We start from the raw sequence: 19,557 nt of genomic DNA, 5'->3' as shown, positions 1-19,557 counted from the left end.
ACTGGAACAGCTGCCCAGGGCAGTGGTGGATCCTCCATCCCTGGAGGAATTTCAAACCCCTGTTGATGTGGCACTTGGGAACATGGTTTAGTTTAGCAGTGCTGGGAGAACAGCTGGCAGTCAATGATCATAGAGCACTTTTCCAACCTTAATGATTCCACAGATCTATGAAATACTGTAGGAGACGCTTTCTGGGGACAGTCAGAGACACGGCAAAGACCTCTATAATCGAGTTAAGTGTTAGAAGTTTATTTCAGGGCGTGGGGTAGAGAGAGAGAGAGAGAGCCTGCTATGAGCCAACAGATAGAGCTCAAGGCGGGCTCAGGGAGAGCAATACAAAAGAGGGTAAGATACGAATACATGAGTTTAAGACTAAAGATTTCTACGAAAGAGAGTTACAGAACATAACAGAAGTGAGAGAGCCAGAAAAAGAGAGAGCGCGAGAGAGCGCGAGAGAGAGCGAGAGAGAGAGAGAGCGAGAGAGAGAGAGAGAGAGAGAGAGAGAGAGAGAGAGAGAGAAAGCGAGCTCTTCTATACCACTACTTATATAACCTATACCTTTGAATATTCTATTCCTTTACTAACCAATCTTTCTAAGTATACTAATATAGTAACATTTGTGTACAACCTATAGAAATCGCTATTTTTGCATATTTTTAGTTATCTCAGGGTCCTTCAGACCTTTCCTTATAAGGCTGGGATGAGGGGTCTCAGCTTGGTTTTATTGCAGGAAAGAATGTGTTCTGGCATACCAGCCCGGTTTCTTTGAATTATTCAAATCGTGCTATCATTTGTATTTCTTCCTTAGCCTTTCTGGCTACAAAGCCATATTTATAATTTCTTTCTAATTCTACCTTCCCAACAAAATACAGCAAAAAAGGTGTTGGAAAATCCTTCAGAGAAGCTCTGAAGCCGTGAGGCCACAAGGAGGGACAAGAATATTGCCAAGCTGGCCCTGGTCCCTGTTACCGCTGAAGATCAATAGATCACGCGGACACAGGTTGAGGTGTGGTGAAGAAAGAGCAGAGTTTATTTTTCCTCCCAGGATTTATAGGCTTCTTACCATGGCCAGGCATTGGATGCTCAGGATAACACTTTCTCACTGCACTGGCCATGAGAAATGCCCATCAGAAGACGTGTAACAGAAAGAATGTACACATATCTATGTTTACAGTTACTGTCCTGGGAAAGTCCTTAGAAAACTATGTTAGCAAGCTCAGAAGCTGAGTTTTCAGGGCGACAGGTCCCCATGGGCTGCAGTGTCCTCTCATGTCCCCTGGTCCCCAAGGGCTGAGGTTCACCTGGAGGTGCCAGGTCCTGCTTCCATTCCCTCCTTCACTTGTTGCTAGTCTCCAACACCACAAGACTCCATCAGTAGTGTCCCAGGCTTTCCACAGGTGCCACCAACCCACTGGGAGCTCAGCTGAGTGCCAGTGCCACGGGGGGGCGGGGGGTGGCTTTTGGCCAGAAGGAAGGAGATGCTTCTCACTTTGTGTCCTTGCAGCAGAGACAGCCCAGAGAAGGCTGCAATGCAAGGCTCAGCTTAATGCAGCAGGGTAAGAGTCCTACCAAAAACAGCAGCTAATAAGTTAAGTAATACCCAGTGTTATTAATGCTGCAGCTCTGCCATCACCCATGTATTTATAATAACAGTGTTCCCACTGTACTAGCATTAATCATAATGGATTTACTAAGAAATTAAGGGGGAAGGGATATTATCTCTCTCGGGAACGGCACTTGACAGCAGCCCTATTTACTGTGTGGATTTGGATTGGTTTAATTCTCAATGTCTCGCTCATTAATCTGCTTTTCCAACAGCCCCTCACAAACACCCCTCTGGGAGCACAACCACAGGAGGAGGGAGGCAGGACAAGCACAGCCAGCTGAGGGGGGCTCAGGCAGAGCAGCCCCAGGGAATCCTGGCACAGGGTCAGCACAACCACCAGGGCTGTCTCATGGGGTGTGAGGGCACGGTCCTCTCCTGCCTTGGTGGGCAGTGTGCACGTCTGGGCATCACCCTCTTCTCCAGCCAATCTGCTATTCTCAGCTCCATGCTTAAAAACTCCTTAGCTTTACCTGGTGAGCAAGGAATAGTCAGCATCTCTTCCCAACATTTATAACAAGAGCTCAAAGGTTTTATTGAAACTTGTTTTCCCATATGCCTTTCTCTTCATCAGGCTTCTGGCTCGGGACACTTGGACCAAGAGCAGCTTGTCCAAGCCAGGGAATGCAGTGAGACACCCACAAAGCTCAGGCCCACCAGCCTAACCAGAACCCATTGAGCTTTCACCAATGGGTTTTTACCAATCAGACAGCTTTTCACTGTCTGATGAAAATGAAAGATTAATGTATGTCCTGAAAGTCAGATGATCTGAGTAAAATTAAATCCTGATGAAAATCAAAGCTTGGTAAAAATTAAAGCCTGAAGTCCAAAGTGATCCAGTGATTTTTACCAGGAGTACGGCTTTCCTTGGTTGGTTTATAGCTGTGAGGAAAGACAGAGACATTTTATCACAGCTTGCATTAAACCCCTCTGATGCCTTGCCTGGGAGAGTGGAAGTGGCCTGGAAGCTGTGCACCTGTCAGCAGGAAAACAAGCTGGAGGAAAAAGGCTCCCAAATCCCAGAAAGCCCTGGAGCCTCCTGGGCTGGTGTCCCCATCAGGGGCAGCTGGCTGTCCTCAGCCAAGGAAACACTGGGATTCCACTGGATTTATTGTACCTATCCATTGCATCACACAAAGGATCTGAGGACACCTGGCTAATTTTTTCACCCCAAGTTCTTGATACACAAATAAACACACTTCCCCCTTTTCTTTGTCCATTTAATATTTTTTTCTTTCTATTTTCTGCTTGAGGAGAGGGCTGGGCTGAGATTCATGAGTGTTCAGGAACACCCCCATGTCCAGCCCCCAGCCAGGGAGGCCGCAGTGAAGCCTCCTCAAGGTCTTCTCTCCTCCTGGCTGAGCAGCCCCAGCTCTCTCAGCCTTTCCTCAGAGCAGAGGGGCTCCAGCCTGCGGCATCTCTGGGGCCTCCACTGCCTTGCCTCCAACAGCTCCAGCTCCTTCTGTGCTCAGGACCCCAGAGCTGGGGCAGGGGTGAGCCCGGGAGGGGCTGCAGCTTCATGGGCACCAGCAGGGAATTATGTGTTATCCCTGGAGAGGAACTAAATGCACTCTGGTGTTGAGGGATAAAATGAAAGGAATCAAGCCTGCCCTGGGCAGGGTTGCCACCAGCACCAGCATTTCCTTGTGCAGTCTGAAGGGATCTGTCAGGGGCAGATCCCAGGGCTCCCCTTGCTCCGGCCCCCAGCCCAAAGCAGCTGCAAGGATGGCAGGGCTGGGCTGCGGGTCCGTGCCCAGCTCAGTTCGGAGCTCCCTGTGCCACCACAAGCACAGGCTCCAAAGCAAACCCTGCCCATGGGGACACTGCAGCCGTGCAACACTGGCACCCTGCAGCTGAGGCCGAGCCTGCAGCACCTTGGGGTACCCACACAGCCCAGACTGTCCCCAAGGCTTCCTGGAGCCTGAGCCCAGGCTCAGAGGCCCCAGGGCTCCCTTCTGGGGAGCTCCGGAGGAAACGAATAGAGAGAGCCTCGGAGCCCTCAGCAATCCCGCCAGGAACCCACAGGCTGCAGGACACAGACGGCGCTTCCTGCCTGGGAGAAGCCTCGTGCCCATCTCCAGGCACCACAATCACAGCGATCCCCACAGCTCCAGCCCCTGCCCAGCTCCTCTGTGGGCAGTGTTAAGGCTTCAGGAGAAGCACCAAAGGCCGAGGGCCTTCTGGCCATTTTCCCTTCCCCACTGCACGCCTGGGCAGCTTGCTGAGCACAAGCACCCTTTTCCCCTCTCCCCCTATGCCCTGCGCACACTGGGCACCAGAGAAAGCACCTGAGACACTGGGTATGAGAACACATTCTATATTTCTATATATAATTCTGTATCTATATTCTATATATTTCTAATTCTATATTTCTATATTAAAGAAGAACAAAGAAGAAGGAAAAAAAAAACCATCTTAAAGAAAATTCCTGCCCGGCTCAGATGGCCCCGGCAGACAGAGAGCCTCTCAATTTAGCTCTCCTCAGAGCTCCAGCAGCACAGCCAGCCACGGGCCCACAGACAAGGGCGGTTCTTGCGTGCCCTGCGGAATCCATCTTGCCACTTCTGCAAGATGGAGCCTGGAGCTGCCCGGAGGACAAAGGCTGTTTCCAGAGCCAGCCTTCTGATGGCAGGGCTGATGTCCTGTGCCTTGTCATCAAGGGCTGCAAGAGAGAGGAACAGATCTCCATGGTCAGATCTGGATCTGCAGGGACCCAAGGAGAGCCCCGTGCAAGGGCCAACCCAGGTGGCTCTGGCCATGGCCAGGAGGGAGCAGGGACCAAAGGGATCAGCCCAAAGCCACTGGACACTATTGGCACTCGTGCCCCTGAAATCTCTGTGTGTGCCCTGGCCACACCAGGCCTGGTCCGCACAGGGAGCAGAGCCCTCGGCAGCCGGGGCAGGGATTGCAGCTCCCCTTGGCAGCCGGGGCTGGCAGCCCGCTGCCCTCACTCACCCTGACAGATGCTCTGGAGCTCTCGTTTGTTCCCCCGGAGGTGCCACCCGGCCATCCCTGGGAACACAGAGCCTGTCAGGGTCCCAGCAGCACAGCTCCCTGCCAGCGGCGCTGCCAGCCCTGGGGCCACACGGCCTCCTGCCCCGGCAGGGCTCAGCCCCGGCCCTTGCCGCATCCTGACTCAGCCCAAGGGCCCGGCTGCCAGAGGCCGGCAGCAGCAGCCCCGAGGGCAGCCGGGGCTCCAGGGCCGGGGCAGCAGCCGGAGTTGGGGCCGAGCTGCGGCAGGGCAGGGAGGGAGCCCAGCCCGGTTCGTGGCTCACCAATGAACCTGATGGCCGCCGCTCGCAGGGACTCCTGTGGGCTGTCCAGGTACAGCAGGGCCCGGTGCAGGTGCTCAGCCGCTCGGCTCCTGTCCTGTGCCAGCTGCAGAGAGCGGCGGGAGGGAAGGGTTGGTGCGGGCTCTGCCCCTCGGCCGGGCACTGCTGCCTGCGGCCAGCCCCGGCCTCCCGTGCCCGCCCAGCCCTGAGGCACCGGGCAGCAGCCGCTGGCGCCGGGCTCTGGAGGGGGCAGAGGGCCGGCTGCTGCCCGGGGAGCCGCGCTGCTGCCCTGCCCGACACAGCAGCTGTGCCGGGGCTCCATGGGCACACGGCTCGGGGCCACAGGGGGCTGGAGTAGAGCCCGCGGGGCCCAGGGAAGGGAGCAGCGTGTGGGGCACAGGCTGGCGGCCCTGGGTGCGGCACTGGGCACGGCACAGCTGCCAGCCGCACACACTGAGCTTCTCCAGCCTGGGGCTGGGGCTTCCAGCCCGCCCTTACCAAGCCCTCGCCGAACCTCCAGGTCTGATCCACCCGCAGCATCTGCTGGAGATCCTTCCTCTTCAGGAATCGGGCGGAACAGAGCAGCGTTTCCCGGGAGGCCTGGAGAGCAGCAGAGACCCAGAGATGGCACCACAGCCCAGGGCACAGGACCCACGTCCCTGGACCAAGACCGGGAGGGAGCTGCAGCCTGCGAGGCAGCAGAGCAGGAGGCAGCCGAGCGCCCTGCCAGGGAGCCACGGCAGCTGCCGAGTCCTCACATCAACCACGCGCTGGTTCTCGTCATGGCAGTGCAAGGAGAGTGGGAGCAGGCTCTGCTGCACGTGGGACTTCAGGGCCTTTTTCCCCTCCTTTGGTACTAAATCCATCATCTCTTGGAAGATGAACATGGAGCACAGCTGCACCTGGCTATCGTCCTGTACGAAAGGAAGAAATAAAGACCTCAGCATCAGCTGCTTCAGGCCCACCTGGGCACAGGCCTGCAAATGCCCAGGGCACAATGCCCAGGCAGCAGCCATGGCTGGAGACACAGAGCCTTACATTGTCAAAGAGCGGCAGGAGCGCCTCAGCCAGCTGCAGGCCGAGGGGGATGGTTATCGGGCCACCATTGTACAGGAACAAACGGCTGAGGAGAGCGATGCTCATCCCAAGCACATGGCTGTCATTTTCCCACAGGAGCTCCACGAGCCTTTCATGCAGGCTCCACATTCTTTTGGCCTGTGTGGAACACAAGTATGTGAAATGCCACCCTGCTGCCACAGGGCCCAGAGGCCAAAGGCCTGTGCCAAAGGCCTGGGGCAGGAGGCAAGAGGCAGGAGGCAGGAGAGCTGGCAGCAGCTGCCTCAGTGCCCAAAGGCCAGCCAAGCGCAAGCCACTGCCTTCCCCAGCCCCATGCCGGCAGCCGCTGCCCCCTTCTCACCATGGAGGAATTCTTGCCGAGCACCACAAGGCCTCTGAGTGCCAAGCGACGCCTCTCCCTGCACTCGCTCTGCAGTTTGCTTGATGCGATCTCCAGGACGCTGTCACGGTATTCACTCGAGTCCAGGCACTCCAACATCTGAAGGGCATAGGCCGGTGATGGGGCAGCAGCGCACAGGGCTGGGCCCAGGCAGCAGCACAGGGCGTGGGCACCGTCCCGGGCGGCTGCGGCACCGAGAGGGCAGAGAGCTGGGAGACAGCTCAGCGAGACAGCGCTGCCCTTCAGGCTCACCTCCACAAGGAACGCCATGGCGGCCAAATCCCCGTGTGCCGTGTCTTTGCTGAGCAGCCCGAGCAGGTAGAATGCAATCGCAGAACACAAGGGCAGGGACACGTGACGCATTGCTCTGACGGGAGGAAAAAGGAACCAAGACCCTGAGCCAGCGGGACAAACCTCTCCATGGACTGACTCCCAGGAGGAGCTTGGCCCTTCTCCACCACCCTGCAAGGGGACCCAGGCCCTTTGGGAAGCAGCTGCTCTTGGGCACCCTCCTCTCCCAGGCTTGTGCAGTGTCCTTGGCCATCCCTTGGTGACAATGCCCTCTGGGGCCCATGACCACGGGGACTGTGTGGGGCACCCCAGGCACGGGGCACAAGCGCTGTTTGGTGGCAGCTCACCTGGCCAGCACACCCACAGCACAGTGGTGCGTGCCAGCACACAGCAGCGTGTCCCAGCCACACTCGTCTTCCACTGCCGCCACCACATCCTCATAGTGCAGTCGGCAGAGCAGGGCCTTCAGGGTCTGCACTGCAAACCTGTGTGCACAGCAAAGCCCAGGTGATGCTGGGAGCACGGGCTGCTGCCCTGGGGACATGGCAGGGACAGGAGGACTGGCATGGAGCACCTGTTGGGGCTGATGGCAAGGCCGTGTTGCTGCTGGCATCTCTTCCAGAAGGTATCGACCTTCTCTGGCAGATCCAATGTGCTGAAGAGCACTTGCAAGAGCAGATGCACCAAGAGGCGGGGGAAATACACTGTCACTGCATGTGGGACACAGGGCAGCTGGAGTATCTTCCATATCACCACAGTTGCCTGCGAAGGACAGAGCAGCCTGAGTCAGTGCTCAGTGCTCAGGTGTCCATGTGGCAGGGCCCGAGCGTGGCAGGGAGAGGCCAGTGGAGATGTAGGGACAGCAGCCGGCCTGGTGGCCCTGGAGCTGCTCCTAGGCCAGGTTTGAGCCCAGTGCCTGAGGCAGGGAGATGCCATGGGAGGAGGGAGGATGGAGACCTGAGGGAGAGGTCACCTTGGGTCAAAGGTCAGTTGCAGAAACTCACAGCCAGGGCAAGGACAGCCGTGTGGTCCCCGTCGGAGGTGCACATGCTGAGCTCTGGCCAGGTGCCCAGCACATCCAGGAGTATCAGCATGGCCGGCTCTGCAGCCCTGCACGAGCACATGATGCTCTTCCACATGGTGGTAGCAGCTCTGTGGGGACAGAGTTCTGTGTCAGGGGGGTCTGGGACACATCCCCGTGGCCTGGGCAGCAGCAGGGAGCTGAGCTGGCTGCCAGCCCTGCCTCTGCCCACTGCCCCTCTGTGGCAGCCCAGCCCTGTGGGGACTGGCCCCTGAGGGCAGCAGGCTCAGGGGCTGCTGTGCCAGGGCTGACAAAGGGAGGAGCCACAGGGCCCTGGAATCCTCTGTTTGTCAGACACCTGGGCCAGGCTGTGCAGGGGGATGCCCTGAGCCCTCTGGGCACGTGGGCCCTGTACCTGTCACACCATGGGGCCACACGCAGGAGAGCCATCACCACGTCAGCAGGCTGTGCCTCTGTCAGATCCAGAAGGGGCCTGCACAGATTGTACTCAGGAAACTCATTAGCCTTGAGCCACTGGTGGATGAACCTCACCATGGGGAGCACCTGGAGAAGGCACAGGGAAACTTGGAAAGCTGCCAGCAGGAGTAATGTGCCCAGCTTCCCAGAGAAGTGCTTCCCTTCCCACCGCACTGCCACGGCCTCAAAGGCTCGCAGTGAGCAGCTGGCGTGGCCAAGCAATTCCTGGGAGGATCGAAGCCAGGCCACAGGCTGCTTACTTGCTTTGGATTGGAAGGACCCTCCTCCACAAGCATGTCCAGCAGGGCAGCACTGGCCTTGGTTTTGAAGATGGGAGAGTATGCTCTGACCACAGTGCCCATGGCACTGGTCTCTTCCTCCCGAATTCTCTTCATGAATTTGCAAATCATCTGCAGCAGAAGGGCAAGAAATGAGGGACATTGTATGGATGCTCCAAGCGTGGTGCTGGGCTGAGCAGGGACAGCAGGCCCAGCCCAGGGGGGGATGGCTGCAGGTACCTGCGCTGTTGTGCGGAAGAGGCCACGGCTGCGTTCCTGCTCTCGAGTGCGCTCCATGGCTGCTCCTGGCAAAGAGCGAGCGCAGCTTGAGCTGAGGGGCTGCGGGAGAGGCCGGAGAACACAGCCCAGCCCTGCACTCCCCAGGCAGGGACAGCCCCAGGAGGCCCCAGGGCACAGAGTACAGCTCCAGGGCGTCTGCCCCAGCCCCACTTCTGTCCTGTCCATGGGCGTGTCCCCGGGGGATGGGATGGGATGGGATGGGATGGGATGGGATGGGATGGGATGGGATGGGGCAAGGCCAAGCTCCTGCAGGCCCAGGTCTGCCGCTCACCCTGCTGCGGTGGCTGGAATTGCTCCAGCTCTCCATGCTGCTGTGCTGGGGCAGTCCCAGGGCCTTCTTTCTCCTCCTTCACCCAGGTCATCTTGGGGACACTCGGAGGTCTCTGCTCAACATCACTGCCTGGATTCATGGCTACTTGCAGCAGAGGTGGCTCAGAAAAGGTCTGAGTTGGCAAGTCCTGCAGCTGTGCCTGGAAGGCACCTGCAGGAGTGAAGTCTTGGCAAGGCTGCAGGACAGCCAGTCCTGCACTTGGGTCTCAGGGGCTCGTGCCACAAGGACAGGAGACTCGTCGTCAAGGACCGTGGTGAGGAAATGCCACGGTCTGGGCTCGAGCACACCTGAGAAGTGTGGTGCTTCACCTCACCAGAAGTGAAGCCTCGGGAAGGCTGCAGGTCACCGAGTGCTGTGGTCTGGCCTCGAGGTGACCTGCAGGAGTAACGCCTCAGAAAGGCTCTGGGTCAGCAAGGAATGAGTGCGCCGTGCGGGGGCTCCTCACAGCACCACTCTGTCCCGTCCTGCCCTGTCACGTGCACCAGGCACTGTGGTGTGGCTGTGTCACCGCCAACACTAATGTCACCCCATGTCACAAAGGGCCCTTGGACACCCTGTCCCGTTCCATTCCACGGTTACCATGCTGCACCGTGTCACCAAGGGCCGTTGCACACGCTGCCCCCTGCCCTGGGGCTCCACCCAGCCCGGCCAAAGTGGCCCAGCTTGGAAGCAATGCCTTGGCCCAAGTGTCTCAGACAGCCCAACAGGATCTTTAGGAACAGCTCAAACCATCAGCAAAGGCTGCCCTGCTCTGTGGGCTCAGGGCAGCAGAAGGAGCCCCCTGGGCTGCCGAGGCAGCCGTGGCGGGAAGGGCGCGGGGCCCTCCACAGAAGCTGTCACGGCCTCCTTGGGACATGTCCCGCCTGGTGGCCATCCTAAACGTGGCGGTGTGACACAGACCAGGAACGTGTGGGCCAGGGCCCGAGTGCTGTTCTGACCCCACTGAAATCAGCAGGGGTGTCAGAATCCTTGCCAAAGCAGGCCTGCCACCCCCCGAGCCCTGGCAGCGCTGGTGCCCATCTCCTGCCCCAGAGACCTGTGCCCTGGGGGGGCTTCTGTGCCAGAGGGCAGCCAAAGCCAACGTGCATTGGGGGCTCTGCTCCATCCTACAGGGACTGTTGGCCAGAGCACCTGGAACAACTGGTGGCAACACTTGGGATGTGTCAGATGATGTTGCTCCTTCCTGGAATGTTGTTTTTCATGGAAGGGATTAGCAGTAGCACAAAAACACCAACAGCTACTGAATTTCGCTGGACAAAGAGACTCCACAGAGATGCTGTCTTGTATCCTTGTGCCTTTCTGTCTTTCTTGCATTTTGGAAGAAAAAGAATTGGCCCAGCCTCTGCTGCAGTTGCTGTGTGTCTGCCTGTGGCAGCTCATGTGCAAACACAGCTGGCGGCCTGCTGAGCACGGCAATGGACGGCCACAAACAGGGAGGTCCCCAGTGAACATCGAGGCAGACACCTGGGGAAGTGCAGAGCATAGGGATAACTGTGGGAACAGAAGCTGGTCTGTGTCTCTGATCATGGTGCTGATGCCCTAAAGCTGGGCAAGAAAACAGTACTCCATGGTATAAAGGCCTATAGAGCAGGTATTTATTTATTTGATGCCGGGAGGGAGTGGCATAGCTTCAGCACAAACTCACTCCTCCATTCTTCACACAGTACTACCTTTTATACATTTTTTTAACTTAATGTTCACATTATACTTTCCAAACCTTCATATTGCAACCTATTTCATAATCACATGCTAAATTTGCTGATTTCCAAAAAATTCTGCATTCACATACCCTTTTACAAAGTAATTAATTCTTTCTGCATCCAGCTTTTTGCATAGCTGAAGCATTATCTCACTGCCTCGGCACCAGCGTGCCTGGTGTCCAGCCTAGTGTCAAACTAGGACACTGCAATAAAATGGAACAAGGCAGTGTTGGTACCTCCAACACAACAGTGGCAGTAGAAAGCAGGGCTGTTGTTATCTCAAGCCAACCATTTGTGTATCCACTGGAGTCACAGAAGCACCTGGGCATTTCTGCAGCTCATTTAGGATCCAACTGGGAGGCTCCAACCAAAGCAGCAGGGCTGCAGTTGATTTGTGCCCTGCGCTAGGAACATGTGAAGCCACGGATGGCTGCTGAGGAGACGGGGCTGTGATGCTCGCGTGCAGCCAAGAGAGCAAGAGCAGCACCTTTCCAGGGTGTGAAGGGGCTACAGAGAAGTGGGAGAGTGACTCTTTGTCAGGAACTGTAGTGACAGGACAAGGGGAAATGGGTTCCAATGGGGAATAGGAGTGGATTTGATGTTAGGAAAATATTCTTTGGTGTCAGGGGGGTGAGGCCCTGGCCAGGCTGTGCAGAGAGGCATTAAAGGACAGGCTGAACAGGGCCCTGAGCAACCTGGGGAGGTGGGAGGTTACTCAGGGCTGAACAAGAGGACCTATAGGGTCCCACCCAAGCCAAACCATTCCAGGATTCCATCATTCCAGGCCCTAATGGAAGTGGTCCCAGGACTCCTGTAACATCACTGCCCCCAGAGTTGTGATGTCTCAGCCCGTGTTCCAGCAGCAGAAACGCAAGCAGGGCAGGATCCCCTCGCTTGGCTTTTGTCTCTTGAACAATCTGAGCACTGGCAATGCAAAGCAGAGGAGGGCCAGAGCTTTTGGGGGCTCCAAGCCCTTAATATCAGCCCCTGCAGCTGAAAAAGCTGCTCCCCAGATGCTGGCTCCAGCAATTCCCAAGGCCATAAAGGCCTTCAGAGCCTGAATGTGGATTTTGCATCCGTGTAGCTTGGTGCCAGCTCTCAGCCCAGGAGTTCCTGTGGCTGCAGCAGGAAGGGTGGCAGAAGGTTTCCTGCCTGCTTTGCATTGCTGCAGGGGCTGCTCCTGTCAGAGCCCCCTCTCTGCTGGTGACAGCTTTGCTCTTGGGGACACCGCTCTGCAGCAGCCCAGGAACACGAGCGGTGCCCAGTGCCGGGAGCGCCACCAGTGGTTCCCCCCTGTGCACGGGGACCCCAGCCCCAAGGTGGCTGTGCCAGCACCCCCAGGGACCTCCAGCCTCAGGAACCCAGGGCAAGGGGAAACCACAGCTGTGCAAATGCTGCCTGTGCCCAAAGCAAATGCAAAGACAGACAGCCTGTGACAAACAAGGACAATTTATTTACACAACAGCACCACCACCACCAATGAACTACAGAATGTATTTACGTTATAAGAATCTTCATAGCAACAATCTATAAAATGTATTTACAATGAAAGGACCTCTATAGCAATTGCAATCTAAGAAATGTATTTACATTAGAACCTAACTGCAGCCTATAGAACATATATACTGAAGGGACTGTGTCCATCATCTCTGTTATTCCTGCAAGAGAAGGAGGCATCTTGGCCACTCCAGCCCAGCCCTGAGGGCTGTTCCTGTGCACGCTCTGGTGCAGTTTCTGCTCTGTCCAGAGCCGATTCAGCAGCAGCGACTCAGCAGCGCTGCTCTAGAGACATCACCACCCTCCCCATGGAGGCAGAAGCTGTGCAGACACAGAGCTCTGTGTCAGGGGAGCCTCGGTCTCAGCACCGTGGCCTGGGCAGGCGCGGGGGCCCGGGCTGGCCGCCAGCCCTGCCTCTGCCCGCTGCCCTGGCAGCACCCAGTGGCTGTGCCCTGCCAGGGCCTCCTTGCCCTCCTTGTCCCCAGCCAGCCCAGCCTGGGCACCTCGGGGCTGCTGAGGCCCAGCCTCGAGGGCTTCTGCTGCAGGCATGGCAGTCTCTCAGGGGAAGCACCAGAGCAGCGGGTGACAGGAACAAGGTGACTGCCCGGGGGCTGCTCGTGGCCTCTGACACCCAATTCCTCAGTGCTTCCACCACCCCGGCCCCTCAGGGGCCTCCTGTGCCCTTGGAGCCTCCTGCCACCTCCTCCCTCACACCTGCCCCTTGTGCCTTCCCACTGCCTTGTCCCATCAAGGCCTCTGTAGCACCGCATTCCTTCCAGGCGTCCCTCCACCCCAGCCCCTCTGGTCTCCCCCAGCCCGGCCAACCTGCCCGGCAGCGGCGCAGCCCCGATGGAGCTCCAGAGGAACCGGATTGAGAGAGCCTCAGAGCCCTCAGCAATCCCGCCAGCAACCCACGGGCTGCAGGACACAGACGGCGCTTCCTGGCTGGGAGAAGCCTCGTGCCCATCTCCAGGCACCACAATCACAGCGATCCCCACAGCTCCAGCCCCTGCCCAGCTCCTCTGTGGGCAGCGTTAAGGCTTCAGCAGAAGCACCAAAGGCCGAGGGCCTTCTGGCCATTTTCCCTTCTCCACTGCACTCCTGGGCAGCTTGCTGAGCACAAGCACCCTTTTCCCCTCTCCCCCTATGCCCTGCGCACACTGGGCACCAGAGAAAGCACCTGAGACACTGGGTATGAGAGCACATTCTATATTTCTATATATAATTCTATATCTATATTCTATGTATTTCTATATTTCTATATTTCTATATTAAAGAAGAACTAAGAAAAAGGAAAAAGAAACCATCTTAAAGAAAAATCCTGCCCGGCTCAGATGGCCCCGGCAGACAGAGAGCCTTTCAATTCAGCTCTCCTCAGAGCTCCAGCAGCACAGCCAGCCACGGGCCCACAGACAAGGGCGGTTCTTGCGTGCCCTGCGGAATCCATCTTGCCACTTCTGCAAGATGGAGCCTGGAGCTGCCCGGAGGACAAAGGCTGTTTCCAGAGCCAGCCTTCTGATGGCAGGGCTGATGTCCTGTGCCTTGTCATCAAGGGCTGCAAGAGAGAGGAACAGAGCCATGGTCAGATCTGGATCTGCAGGGACCCAAGGAGAGCCCCGTGCAAGGGCCAACGCAGGTGGCTCTGGCCATGGCCAGGAGGGAGCAGGGACCAAAGGGATCAGCCCAAAGCCACTGGACACTATTGGCACTCGTGCCCCTGAAATCTCTGTGTGTGCCCTGGCCACACCAGGCCTGGTCCGCACAGGGAGCAGAGCCCTCGGCAGCCGGGGCAGGGATTGCACCTCCCCTTGGCAGCCGGGGCTGGCAGCCCGCTGCCCTCACTCACCCTGACAGATGCTCTGGAGCTCTCGTTTGTTCCCCCGGAGGTGCCACCCGGCCATCCCTGGGAACACAGAGCCTGTCAGGGTCCCAGCAGCACAGCTCCCTGCCAGCGGCGCTGCCAGCCCTGGGGCCACACGGCCTCCTGCCCCGGCAGGGCTCAGCCCCGGCCCTTGCCGCATCCTGACTCAGCCCAAGGGCCCGGCTGCCAGAGGCCGGCAGCAGCAGCCCCGAGGGCAGCCGGGGCTCCAGGGCCGGGGCAGCAGCCGGGGCTGGGGCCGAGCTGCGGCGGGGCAGGGAGGGAGCCCAGCCCGGTTCGTGGCTCACCAATGAACCTGATGGCCGCCGTTCGCAGGGACTCCTGTGGGCTGTCCAGGTACAGCAGGGCCCGGTGCAGGTGCTCAGCCGCTCGGCTCCTGTCCTGTGCCAGCTGCAGAGAGCGGCGGGAGGGAAGGGTTGGTGCGGGCTCTGCCCCTCGGCCGGGCACTGCTGCCTGCGGCCAGCCCCGGCCTCCCGTGCCCGCCCAGCCCTGAGGCACCGGGCAGCAGCCGCTGGCGCCGGGCTCTGGAGGGGGCAGAGGGCCGGCTGCTGCCCGGGGAGCCGCGCTGCTGCCCTGCCCGACACAGCAGCTGTGCCGGGGCTCCATGGGCACACGGCTCGGGGCCACAGGGGGCTGGAGTAGAGCCCGCGGGGCCCAGGGAAGGGAGCAGCGTGTGGGGCACAGGCTGGCGGCCCTGGGTGCGGCACTAGGCAGGGCACAGCTGCCAGCCGCACACACTGAGCTTCTCCAGCCTGGGGCTGGGGCTTCCAGCCCGCCCTTACCAAGCCCTCGCCGAACCTCCAGGTCTGATCCACCCGCAGCATCTGCTGGAGATCCTTCCTCTTCAGGAATCGGGCGGAACAGAGCAGCGTTTCCCGGGAGGCCTGGAGAGCAGCAGAGACCCAGAGATGGCACCACAGCCCAGGGCACAGGACCCACGTCCCTGGACCAAGACCAGGAGGGAGCTGCAGCCTGCGAGGCAGCAGAGCAGGAGGCAGCCGAGCGCCCTGCCAGGGAGCCACGGCAGCTGCCGAGTCCTCACATCAACCACGCGCTGGTTCTCGTCATGGCAGTGCAAGGAGAGTGGGAGCCATCTCTTGTAACTCTGCATGGTGTCTTTCTTCAAAAAAGGTTTTTTGAAGAGGGGAGAACAATTTTCAAGATGAAGTTGCAGGGAAGCTCCCTGCTGAAAAATGTGAAGCTTCATCCATCCCACAAACCCCAGCTTCAAAAGACAACAGCACTGGCTTTCTGCACTCCAGAAACCATGTCCTGTCTGGGAATTTAAGAGGAGGCTCAGCAGCTGCAAGAATCACAGCCTCATGGAATCATTTCTGTTGGGAAAAACCTTCACAAGCATTGAGCCCAAGCACTCACAAAAGGAGGTGTCACCTTCCCCTCCCTGATGCCCCAGCCACAAGCACTGAAGGACCAGGGGCCTGTTCCATTGGCTTCCAGCCCAAACCTAATCCCTGTGTCAATCATGGAAGCACAGCAAGAAAGGACCCAAGTTCCCGCTCCTGCAGCCAGCGGCACTGATGGCATCTGCTCCATGTTGGCATCTGCTGCATGATGGCATCTGCTCCGTGGCAGGAGGGACTCAGGGATGATCCTGCCCTGGGCTGTCACACTTTGGGTGGGCACTGCCCAACCTGCTCTGGAACTCCTCTTGCACCCTCACTGGAGCCATGGCTGCATTTACTGTCCCAGCACCAGCCTGAATTCAGAAGCATATTGTCCCCTACCAGGTCTTGCAGGAGCTTGTTTATTTCCCTTTGCTTTGCGGTTCCTGGAAGCCTGAGCATTTCTTGACTCTGCTTTTCTGCCTGCATGAGCTGCTGAGCTGTCTCTTCCAGTTCCTTTCTCCTGAGAGCTCCCTCTGCTTCCAGCTCTTGTTGCAGGAATTTCACTTGTCCTGCAAACATCACCAACAGCAGGAGTCAGAGTCTTTGCTGACTTTACTGACCTCAGGCCCTTTCAGGACCTCCAGCCCCACCACTCCTCAGAAGCCCTGTGGACAGAGGTGGCTTTACAGGGTGCTTAGCTTTTCTCGGCAGGGGCGGCACCACAAACAAAGCACACGAGGTCCTCACCTTCTACCACTGCCTTGGCCTGCGTGACTCTGAGCACTTGAGCCTCCAGATGGTTCCTGCTCATCTCCAGCTGAGATATCTGCTGCTGAGCAGCAGACAGGCTGGATTCCAGGCTCTCCTTTTGCTGACCTACAAATTGCAAATACAGAGAGACATGAGCTGCTTGCTCCTGACACCCACAGCTGGTTATTCCAGGACAACGAGGCTCAAGATCCCCACACATCAGTATGGAAAATGGATCACATGGAAACTCTTCCAGAGAAGGCACTTTTGTGCCATTTCCATAGCAAAGCAGGGCCCTCTGAGGGAGTGCCCTGGCCTTCCTTATGGCCTGGCACAGCACACACAGCCCAGCCCAACTTGACCTCAACAGCCAAAGCTTCACTTGCTGTTCCTGATCTATGACACTGGGGAGCTGTGCCCGGACAGGATGGGCTGATGAGCAAAGTCTCAGCCTCTGCTCACAGCCCTTCTGTCATCAGCACTTGCAAGCTGCTCTGCAGGGGGACAGGACAGACTCTTGTCCTGCCCAACTCCTGACATTTTAATACTCTTGAAAATGGACAGAAAGGTACATCATTTTCCAGACACCGTGTATTTAAGAGACTTCAGAACTACTTGGCATGATGCAGAAAAATCTCAAGGTCGTGGTAGCACTTGTGAAAAATACCAACACCCTAAATGCAGAGACTGCTGTTTAAACTCTTGCAAGGTCAAGGAGTAGGCTTGCCACCATTATTTTAGTATTGTTGGCTAAACAGGCAGTAGCCCAATTGGCTTGTCCTTCTTTACAGAGTGAGAGGGACTGTGTAAATGGACTTTGATTGGCTTGGCAGGTGGATGCCCATCAACAATTAGAAAGAATCCCCAGAGGTCGTTGAGGATTCCAAAGGGCTTTCCCTGCTGCTTTCTAACCAGCCCTAGCACCTGGCCCACACTTCTCAAGAGTAGGCTTGGAAGCAGAAAGCCTCAAGATTTTCAGCAGGAGCCTCTGGCTTCACCCAGAATCGCAGTGCACTACTCCCAACATCCCCAGGTAAGAGCCTGGAATGCTCAAGATGGAGCTTCAGTTCTGAAGATCAAGATCATGTCAAGCTACTTGGTAACAAACGAGGGATGTTCAATGCCCAGCATAAGGAACCAAACCTAAGAGAAACTTGAGGTTTCACTCAACCTCTGCATGCTTTAACTACTACTCAATTCAGGGCTGGGTGGCTTGCTTTTGACTTCCCACAGGAATGTGCTTGGCAGCACAAACAGGAGCCCAAGGCTGACGAGAGCTTTATTGGCTTTAGATGTCAGAAAAATAACCTTCATATTGTGACTTTTTTTTTTTTTGAGACACTACCATTTTATGTCCGTGGAATGTAAAAACATCTGAAAGGCTCTGCTCCCTGCCTTTACCTGGTCTCTGCCATCTGCTTGCAAAGCTCTTGCCTCTGCTGCTCCATAGCTGCCAGTCGTCCCTTAAAGACAGCCTTCTCCTGGCCCAGCAGCTCCTTCTCTCTGTGCACCTGGGCCAGTGGTTGCCCTTGGCCAGAGGATTGCTGGCACAGCTGCTCCAGGGCCCTGCTCAATGACTCTTGCTCCTGGGAAACCTGGAAACAGGACAAGGTACACCTTGAGCCCTTCCTCAATGATGGTGTGTGCCATTTTGAGGCAGCTGTCCACAGCAGTGTCCCTGTCTTCTTCTGCCAGAAACAGCATCTGGGCTGATGTGGCTGGCACAACTCCCACTCCCACAGGTGCTGCCTAGCAATGAGGTGTCCAGAGCCATGGTGACATCATCCCTCCTTTGCTCCAGCAGATCCCTCTGAAGCTGCAATTCCTCCAGTGTCTGCCTCTTGACTTCCAGCTTGCTCTGCAATGAGGGGTCTTCTCCCTCCAGTGCAGCCTCCACTGTACAAGAAGGGCCAAGACAAGTTTTCAAGGGAAAGCCAGTCTCATTTCCAAAACCAACCTCCATCCTGTCCTGCTGCTGGGCCTTTTCCACCTGGGGTGACGTTTCCTTCTGCTGCTCGGTGTTCCTTTGACGCAGCCACAAGGCTCCTGGCTCTGGGATTCCCATGCATTGCTGCAGCTTTTCCCGGGACTTCTAAATGTTTTCACAGCAACTGCAGAGACAAGGCTCAGTCAGAAGAACAAAGAGGCCTCAAGAGTCACCGATCCCATTTCTAGCACTCCAGGCTGGAGCAGGGGGCAGTGGGCTAAGGAAGACCTTGCTCTTTCCCTCCCTAGGAAATCCTCCAGAGGCAAAGGGAAAGGAAGGCAGGATTTTGCCTTCCTTCAGTGAGAAGCAGTGACTGGGCAGGGGCACGCAAAGAACAGAATTCAGGGAAGCGGTATGGTGAGAAGAAGGAGTCTTCTATTCCAACATGGCTGTGCATCTCCCACACAGCCTTAGGAGTCACAGTAGAGCATGAAAAACTCTGACAGGACGATGCTCAAGAGCCACACATGGTAGGGCAGGTGATTTCTTCACCCAGGAACCTCTGAACTCCCAGACCTGGAAGCAGATTGCATCTGGAATGCAAGAGAAGGAGGAGGAGGAGGAGGAGGAAATGTTCACCCTCTGATTTCTTCTATCAGATCCTCCATCTGCTGATAGCGGCTTGTGACCGTTTGGGTTTCCTCGTCCATTTGACCAATATGTTCCTGCAAGCGCCCACAATTCCCTGAGACTTCCCGAAGCAATGCAAAGGGATCCTGTTTATCCGTGGATGTCAGAGTTGAGAGGATGCTGCCAGGATTGTCAGTGCAGACGATGGAATGGGCCATGCTGTCACTGTCGTCTGTCAGTGCCTGAAAGCCCACATCCAGCTGTTAGTCAGGCATTCTCTTCCTATTCCAAAGGACCACTGAGATGCCTCTTCTGATCCCACAAGAACCAGTGTCCATTCAGTTTCAAAATCCCAGCCAGCTCAGCACAGTTTACTCACCTCAGGGGCTCGGGACGATTGTCCCTGGTGAGAAAGACCTCGAGCTCCCTGGAAGAGCACAGGGAAGAGCACACTCAGACTTCCCTGGGCATCCTATGCCAGGGCCCCAGCACCCTGACAGGGCAGAATTCCCTGCAAATATCCCATCCATCCCTGCCCTGTCTTAGTGGGAAGCCATTTTCCCTCATCCTGTCCTTGCAGGCCCCTGCCTTAAGTCGCTGTCCAGCTCTCTTGCAGGCCCTTCCTTCATGCATTGATAGGGGCTCTAAGATCACCCTGGAACCTTCTCCCACCTGGACAACCCCAACTCTTGCCTCCTTTGCCCTTGGCACAGGTGCTCCAGCCCTTGGAGCATCTTCCTGTTATCCCCATGGCCTCCCCTAGGCCACTGGGGATCATCTCAGAAATGTCTGAGAGAAA

The 19,557-nt window shown here is 57.0% G+C and overlaps 2 protein-coding genes across 2 annotated transcripts; both read right to left on the bottom strand.

Annotated features, from left to right (window-relative positions):
- Nucleotides 1-3,904: 3,904 nt before the first annotated feature.
- LOC147650276 (maestro heat-like repeat-containing protein family member 7) lies at nucleotides 3,905-10,171 on the bottom strand. The gene is made up of 15 exons (XM_086853490.1): nucleotides 8,970-10,171; nucleotides 8,639-8,703; nucleotides 8,381-8,530; nucleotides 8,059-8,207; nucleotides 7,627-7,774; nucleotides 7,197-7,384; nucleotides 6,970-7,107; nucleotides 6,584-6,698; nucleotides 6,293-6,430; nucleotides 5,914-6,090; nucleotides 5,634-5,789; nucleotides 5,374-5,475; nucleotides 4,879-4,981; nucleotides 4,559-4,615; nucleotides 3,905-4,265 (listed from the first exon to the last, which is right to left on the bottom strand). The coding sequence occupies exons 1-15, from the start codon at nucleotides 9,106-9,108 to the stop codon at nucleotides 4,075-4,077; spliced, it is 2,016 nt and encodes a 671-aa protein (XP_086709616.1). The 5' UTR covers nucleotides 9,109-10,171; the 3' UTR covers nucleotides 3,905-4,074.
- Nucleotides 10,172-15,156: 4,985 nt separating this feature from the next.
- Nucleotides 15,157-19,185, bottom strand: LOC147650275 (uncharacterized). Its single transcript, XM_086853499.1, has 4 exons — nucleotides 18,159-19,185; nucleotides 17,603-17,796; nucleotides 16,199-16,327; nucleotides 15,157-16,020 (listed from the first exon to the last, which is right to left on the bottom strand). The coding sequence occupies exons 1-4, from the start codon at nucleotides 18,264-18,266 to the stop codon at nucleotides 15,804-15,806; spliced, it is 648 nt and encodes a 215-aa protein (XP_086709625.1). The 5' UTR covers nucleotides 18,267-19,185; the 3' UTR covers nucleotides 15,157-15,803.
- Between the last annotated feature and the right edge of the window lie 372 nt (nucleotides 19,186-19,557).

This window comes from Cyanistes caeruleus, chromosome 16, assembly GCF_971803275.1.
Source record: "Cyanistes caeruleus chromosome 16, bCyaCae1.hap1.1, whole genome shotgun sequence".
Taxonomy (NCBI): Eukaryota; Metazoa; Chordata; class Aves; order Passeriformes; family Paridae; genus Cyanistes; species Cyanistes caeruleus.
The sequence above is the reverse complement of the archived record's forward strand: the minus strand, read 5'-3'. Positions and strand labels throughout refer to the sequence as shown.